The 8381-nt window shown below is 41.2% G+C and overlaps 1 protein-coding gene and 1 long non-coding RNA gene across 2 annotated transcripts in view; one reads left to right on the plus strand and one right to left on the minus strand.

Annotated features, from left to right (window-relative positions):
- LOC140332865 (uncharacterized) overlaps window positions 1-8381 on the minus strand; it is a 359753-nt gene that overhangs the window by 330412 nt on the left and 20960 nt on the right. The gene's annotated exons all lie outside the window — the stretch shown is intronic.
- PITPNC1 (phosphatidylinositol transfer protein cytoplasmic 1) overlaps window positions 1-8381 on the plus strand; it is a 55489-nt gene that overhangs the window by 36344 nt on the left and 10764 nt on the right. Inside the window, exons 3-6 of the mRNA XM_072414082.1 lie at window positions 1942-2030; window positions 2144-2151; window positions 5927-5998; window positions 7915-8010. Coding sequence (XP_072270183.1) covers window positions 1942-2030; window positions 2144-2151; window positions 5927-5998; window positions 7915-8010 — 265 coding nt within the window. The remainder of the gene's footprint in view (window positions 1-1941; window positions 2031-2143; window positions 2152-5926; window positions 5999-7914; window positions 8011-8381) is intronic.

The following is an 8381-nucleotide window of genomic DNA, read 5'->3' on the forward strand; positions in this document are numbered from 1 at the left end:
ACAATGTTCAAGTCTGATGATGGGGAAGAAGAGACTGAAAACTGCTTCCTCCTGCCTGCAGCAGACTGATGACATTATCTCAGCCTAGCCAGAGTCACTGAGTGCAGCTGTATTGTAACACGTCAGGAATATATTCATCCAGACTTTAATATCTGCAGGTTTTATAGAATGAATGGATATGGTTTTATAGGTGTTTCCACCCAACATGGATTTATTCCTGTCCTATAAATGGCGGAGTCTCCATAGAGTTGTAAATACGTTATTCCCCTGAATTCCCTGCTCTGCCCGCTGTGTGTACATTGATAAGGGCCCTGCGTGTAGCGTGTGCTATACATACATACATACATACATATCTCTTTGTGTTGGGTTTTTCTTTTCTTTAACAAGCAGCAGGTGATATCTCATAGTTGACAGATCTGCCCTCCAGCGCCTGTTTGTCACATTTTATCTCAGCGGTTTATAATTGCCGAGCTTCATTAATTTCTGCTTTGGCTTATAAAAGTGTTTGCAGAAACTGTTCAAACATCGTGTTCAAACAATACACCGAGGGAGCCATTTCTGCTGAAGAGGACCTGTCAGTGGTTGGTTCCAATCCGGGTGGGGGGTATATTGCTGTCTGAGATGCAGCAAAGGTGCCCTCTGCCCTGAGACTGTGGTCACTTCTAGCAGCCGGGTCACCTGCTTACTATAAATATAATGGGTTGGCATGAAGTGCTTTGTATTATACATAATGTGTGTGCAAGTATCATATCACAGCTTAAAGCATAACTCTATCCATAGAATACTGCACCTCATTGGGGGAGGGGCAGAGACACAAACTACTGGGGGAAATCTCCCCATTATGGGAGGGGCAGAGACACAAATTACTGGGGGAAATCTCCCCATTGTGGGAGGGGCAGAGACACAAACTACTGGGGGGAAATCTCCCCATTGTGGGAGGGGCAGAGACACAAACTACTGGGGGGAAATCTCCCCATTGTGGAAGGGGCAGAGACACAAACTAGGGGGAAATCTCCCTATTGTGGGAGGGGCAGAGACACAAACTATTGGGGGAAATCTCATAGATGGAGTTTGTTCATGGATAGACCCTATTGGGTGCAGTTACTCCTTACTCTGGGCTTGTACAAGTGTGAATCCCTCCAGCATGGTGAACATATAGGGGCTGTCCTAGATATATTCCTGTCGAATTGATGAAATTGTCTTTCCAGTTCTGACTTGAATATGAAGTATGAGTGCATTTTGCCTCTTTATTAATCTTCAGTGCGTTGTGCAGAGACGGCTGGTTGTGCAGCCATAAGTGGCGCCCAGTCCTCATGCCATCTGCCGCTCGCCTTGCTGATTATATAAGAGAGTTTACCTGGTAAAAATATCTCAGCGATCAGAGAGGACAGCAGCACTTCAGTGTTCCCTGAACTATGTACACCGGATTCCTCAAGGAAGGGGGAAGACTGGCCAGGTCCTTTCATACTTTTATATTTCTATATATCAAATGTATCTACAATTCTTTGAAAACAAGCCAAGAAGGATTGCAGAGGATGTCCCCTTTCTTGGCTGCTTTCATTCTGACCTCAGGTTATCACACTCAGGTTAGTAACACTTCTAGTCATTTCACAGAACTCTCAGCACCCCTTACTATGCCTTTGTATTATCAGAAGGGCAGAGTTGTCTCTATTCAGCCATCATCCAGCACCATCTATCTCCTGGACTGAAATCGCAGCTCAGAGATCACACAATCATGTAAATTCTAACAACACAACAACAGCCGGGTGGTTACTGAAAAGTGCTGGGTGGTGCACCCGGCCGAATGGGACCACGGGGATCAACAAGGGTATAGAAGACTAAGGAAATGTTATATTTACACTTTTTATGTGTGATTGTATTGTATCACCTGCCATTAAAAAAACTAATTTAAAACATACCATTCATTTTGTTTTTTTTTAGTAAGCTCCCAAGCTGGGCGCGTGCTGTGGTACCAAAAATCTTCTATGTGACAGAGAAGGCGTGGAACTATTATCCGTACACTATTACAGGTGAGGTGCAGGGCTGTGTTCAGTAATTAAGTAATGTATTACTAGTTTTAATGTACTGATCATTTCCTTGTCTTCTCTTTTCTATATTCTCCTCTGATGGGATCGGGGTGCAGAGTACACGGTAAGCTCTCCTCCTGTTTTATTTTACTATTCCACTATATTCCATTATATCACCACTTGCTAATTTTTGCTATAACATTGTCATGTCACGTTTGTGTTTATTGCTCCATAAGACATGGCTGCCAGGATACAGGGCCTGTGAATCAGCTTTGATGGTGGACCCCACGGGAAAAGCAGAGAAGCTGTTGCAAACTGTTCAATGCTTTTTTTCCATACACGTATGCAGCTGCAATGATAATCAATGGGCGATATACCACTAATCCTAAAACAGCTATCGTGACCTTAGCTGGAGCTCCCAAGTGGGATACCAGTTACTCCATTTTGGTGAATGAGGCATCTAATCATCAGTTTGGTGGTATTATGGTACCTCTATTCTCCACTTTTAGGAACATGAACACCAGGAGGACAAAACCCATTCTCATATGTGTAAAGGTAGTATTAGGAAAATGGTTACTGGGTTTGTAGAAGGTGCTATTTACAGAAATTAATCACTCCAACACACCTATAGAAGCCATGAGCATTATAACACAAGATACCATATGATGATGGAGCGTTTCTTTTCAGGAGTCTTTGCATGGAGATGCGATCTCTCAGTAAACCTCTTACATAATCACTTCTATAATAGATCTCAATGCTCCTGTGTCGGCAATGCCTTGCTGTGCAGCAAAATTGATAAAACTACCCGCCCGTGTTGTGAGCCATCAGAAACTCCGCCTAGATGGATAATAGTGGGTTGTGGGATTTATTCCAAATGAAAAATATATTCTTTTCCTTTACAATAGCAATATTCCCTTATTATGTGGTCTTATAACGTCTGTCAGTTACATATTCTGCCCTCTACAATATTTTATAACAAATGTAATCTCTAAATTGTTAGTAGGCAAAGAAATTTTAATAAATAAACATATTACAGATACAAAGTAATAAACACATTTATTGATGTTTCCTCTTAGTCTGAGGGCCCCAATACAATCATTTTCTACAAGAAACCAACAATATCCACAGAGGGTATCATCCCCCCCACTACAGGCTGCAGAAAGTTTCAGGAGGGGGCGGATACAAGACCAGTCACCCTGCACAAGACCACAGCAGCAGTGACCGGTCTGTATTACAGGAAGCTCCAAGAAACACAGAGCACCTGAGGATCACAATACACTTCCTTTTTATATTTACACAATATTTGCTTATTTCAGTATTCCGCTGCTGCCACCAAGTCAGAGGATAAAGACTCTGTTGCCAGGCAACGGCACAAAAATATAAATTTTATACTTTTTTTATCTGGTGATATGACGTCTTCCAAGGTCCTAAAAATAACATTTGGCGCGACCCTTCTAAAGATGGAAGAAGACGAAGCAGATATTTTAAATAAATCTGCAGGAAGATTTCACAGCCCTTAGATTGTCCTCGGCAGGGTGAAAAAATCCAATGGTATCAATAGGGGGTATTAGAGGGTATTTAATGGATGATCCCTTTAATTTAACGGATGACAAGACATTGTAAGGTGAAGAATGACAACAAGAGGCAATGAGTGCTGAATATAATAAAATGTCTTGTTATTCCTTCAAGAATCTGTTCGGATAATAAATATCTGTCCTTTATCAGGATCCATGGCACTCTAAACAAGAACAAAACCACTGAAAAGTCAAATTTAATTGTGGCCAATCAGAACCTTTAGATATCCCCTCCAGTTCTGTCCTGAGCCCCCTAGGAGGAGCAGAATATTTATAATTTGCTTCTTAAGCTAGGTACACACTTGCAATAATTATCGAAAGCGAATGACTAATGATTATGCACGAATAATTTGAACGATCGTATTGTGCACAATTCTGTACATGCGGTAACGATTCGATCGTTCAAATATAATCCACCAACAGTGTACACACGCTAGATAGGATCGTTAGAATGATGCAGGGAGTGACATGTAAAGGAGAAAGTGTACCGCAGAAACATCCACGATCACTGAACGACTGTACACACAATAGAAAGTAAATGATCCTGGCTCAATCAGATCTGCCGGGACGGTCGTTCATTTCCAGTGACAATCCTCATTCGTCAGCATCGTCAGCAACGATTATCGGACGATCGGTCGTTGTTCGTTTCCAACGATAATTATTGCAAGTGTGTACGCAGCTTAACAATGCAATTCTCAGTGCCTAAATGACCTTAAAGCAGGCGGGTGTATTGCCATCTGGGGGAAGGGATTTTGGCTATGCAAATAGCAAGTTTCATAAAGTCTGTGTTGCTTTAGAAGAACTGTGAGTGGTGACGGAGGAATCAATCAACAATAACAACATTCCATTGCTGTGGGTTTGCCTAATTACAAATTCACCTTACTGAAGTAATAAGTATTACTGATTGGCCACCGGTGAATTTGTAATTTTTGGAAATATAACAGGTTGACTTTATCCCCAATGCTCCAATCAGCAGCTAAGGACAAGAAGGATGTAAGTTGTATAAGTCATGAATTACATAAAGTCTGTGGGCTTCCCTCCATGTACTGGTACCGTCACATGGAGTGGGTCACATGTTTCCCAGTACCTGGGGCTACCAGGAACTGCAGATAAGAGACCCTCTAACTCTACAATAGACAGATATATGGGGTGCTGAAAAATATTCTAATAATAATAATAATAACTACATACCGTATTTTTCGCCGTATAAGACGCTCCGGAATATAAGACGCACCCAATTTTAAAGGAGGAAAATCTAGAAAAAAAGATTCTGAAAGATTATTTCCCTTCCGATCACTCATGTGCCATTCATACCGGTATTCCCCTTCTGATCACTTATGTGCCATTCAAATTCCCTTTCTGATCACTCTGTACCTTTCAAATTCCCTTTCTGATCACTCTGTGTCATTCAAACTCCCCTTCTGTTCACTCTGTGCTTTTTTTCTATTGTACGGCAGTTAGGACAGGGAACAGCAGGTGGCGCTGTGCCGGCTTCTTTCGCTTTGCTTTACAGACAGGAGAAAACACGATGCTGGCAGAGGAGAGAAGAGAGACACGCTGCAGCCAGACACACACGCAGGATCGGGTATCGGGTGAGTATAATATTTTAAATATTTTTTTTAACACATTTGTCATATAGGACGCACTAACTTTTCCCCCCAAGTTTTGGGGAAGAAAAAGTGCGTCTTATATGGCAAAAAATACGGTAGATACATCTCACAATAATACTGCATACAGAAAAGTGAAGATTTGCTGTCATGGAGGTTCCAGGATGTTATCAGGATTTTTATAATGAGATTTTCTGGGATTTTTGGATAGCAGCCATTGTGCAATGTGTGGAGGGATGACAATGAATAGTGAAGGGGGGGGGGGGGGTGAATTAGCCAATTCCTTTATCAATGGATACAAGTTAATTACCACCTCATGAAAGTTCTACCAGCCTGGATAATTAATTTGAATGACCTTTAATGATGCCACATGGCTGGGTAATTTTCCTGGTCAGGTATATAAATGTGCAAATAATTGATTTTCTGCCCCAACTGCAGATCAGACCACATGGTGTGAGAGCCAATTAATAACTTAAAGAGGAACTCCTACCATAAATATTTATCTGGAAGACTTCTTAGCATGTATTTTGCATTGATTTATATCAATAAAAAGTAAATGAATTATCTGCATGGCAGCAGACACCAAGCAATGATCTGCCCATAGATATCCGAGGTGTCATTTCCTGCACAGGGACTGCCAGCCTGATCCTCCACCCTATTCTAACTATAGAAATATAATAAACCTCTGTATTAATCTGTGATTTTTATTCCCTTACAGTGTTCATTTCTCCCTAAATTCTCCATTCATATAGAGACAAAATATGAAGATAATCAAGGATCCAATGACAGTGTGAGTACTCCTTTATATAGCTCTGACATATTCCATACCGCAGTACAGAGAATACTGAACTAATTACATCAGTCTCTGTACAGAGGAGCTGACACTCTAATGTCCCCCCACAGTCACACACTTTTATTATATATATATATAGCTCTGACATATACCGCAGTGCTGTACAGAGATCACTGAGCCAGTCCCATCAGTCTCTGTACAGAGGTGCTGACACTCTAATCTCCCCCCACAGTCACACACTATTATTATACATTTATATAGCTCTGACATATACCGCAGTGCTGTACAGAGAACACTGAGCCAGTAACATCTCTGTACAGAGGAGCTGACACTCTAATGTCCCCCCCACAGTCACACACTATTATTATACATTTATATAGCTCTGACATATACCGCAGTGCTGTACAGAGAACACTGAGCCAGTTACATCTCTGTACAGAGGAGCTGACACTCTAATGTCCCCCCACAGTCACACACTATTATTATACATTATATAGCTCTGACATATACCGCAGTGCTGTACAGAGAAGTGCTGTACAGAGAACACTGAGCCAGTCCCATCAGTCTCTGTACAGAGGAGCTGACACTCTAATCTCCCCCCACAGTCACACACTATTATTATACATTTATATAGCTCTGACATATACCGCAGTGCTGTATAGAGAACACTGAGCCAGTCACATCTCTGTACAGAGGAGCTGACACTCTAATGTCTCCATATAGCCAATGGAGGATACAGCACAAGGAGCTGGAGCACCTCATCGTAGACAGATGGAATGGTGGTCTTGCTAACAGAGTATTTAGGAAACCAGTAGGAGTAACAATACTCAGCTTGTAACTACGCCCTGATATTTGGGTAGACTGGCCCTGATACCCGGTGACACCCAGCGTGTTATAAAAGGTCCTTGATACATAAGAGGACATTGCATATCAGGGTAATTCCCCATCCCTCCACCTAATTACAGTTCCAGCTAAAATTGGCAATGAGTTTATCAGACAGTGAAATCCCAGTGCAATTCTCTCACCTTTATTAAATTGACTTTAAATATGCAAACAGCGGATGGCCTTATTCATTTATGTGTAAAAATCACAGGGAGCTGTCCCCTTCTGCAGAGTTTAATTGAATTAACCTTTCAGTGCTGCACCTATTTCATGCAATTCAGCACCATGAAGAGCCCTGGGCGCTGTGTATGCAGCCTGGGATGCGGTCTTCATTATTTAACACAAGCTGACAGTAGCATTAATAGTCGCATCTTTCTCTTAGCTTAATAAAAAATGTCACCAAATTTACAATGGGAGTCACATTATGGGATGAATGATCCGCCACCTTGTGGCCAGTGATGGGATTGTCGGAGATAATGTGCATCACATGGGGGTCTGGACTATATATTGTTGTACAGGTAATTAAACAATATAGATATCAAGCATTAGATATTTAATGAGGTGAGTCATTATTGTAACTCTAATACAAAGCCTGGGTAATATCTGAACAAAGATGGCTCCGTGATGATAACATTGTCAGGTCAAGTATTATGAGATTATAAATACTTGCAAGCATTTCATGGCACATTACTGAGTTTGCTGCACCGAACAATAAAAACCTGATGACAGGTCCACTCGATATATGAAATGATTGTATATTCCTCCACTTATAAAGCCGTAATGAAACACTCTCATTTGTTCTACAAAACAACAGACAACAAACTATCCATTAAATTTGCAATTAGATTACTCAGCACTGTATAATATGTATATTATATATGAGATGGAAAGCCGTCGCAGTGCTTCAGCTCCATGTGATTGATTGTATGACATTGTCATGTTTTATGGTTTATATTTATTCCCTAGCCAATTAGAATGTAAGCTCTTCAGGCAGCAGTAGCCTAACCGCTGTTGTGCTTTGTTCTTTGTAGATATTTAATCATGAAGTGAAAGACCTGGAGAGGGAAGTGTGTTTTGTTGACATTGCCTATGATGATATCCCCGAGAGGTATTATAAGGAGTCAGAGGTAAGTGGCTCCCTGAGGCTTGGAAAACAGAAGTAAAGGTGTATGTGATTTGCTGCCAAGTCACCCAATAACAGGAAGGGTTAAGGGTTAAAATTAAAAGGAAGCTCTGTGCTTCTTAATGATACAGATAATGAATTCTGAGGACTACCAATATATATGATGATTGCAGGATCTCTCATATATCATGGCATGAGGACCAGTAATACACATGATTGTGCAGGATGATGGCAGGATCACACAGATAATGAAGCCTGAGCACTACCAATATACAATATAGACTATGGGGGTCACTGCAGGATCGTTCATATATCAGGGCATGAGGATTAGCAATGTCTATGACTATGGGGGTCACTGCAGGATCGTTCATATAT

Source organism: Pyxicephalus adspersus, chromosome 6 (genome assembly GCF_032062135.1).
Source record: "Pyxicephalus adspersus chromosome 6, UCB_Pads_2.0, whole genome shotgun sequence".
Lineage (NCBI taxonomy): Eukaryota > Metazoa > Chordata > Amphibia > Anura > Pyxicephalidae > Pyxicephalus > Pyxicephalus adspersus.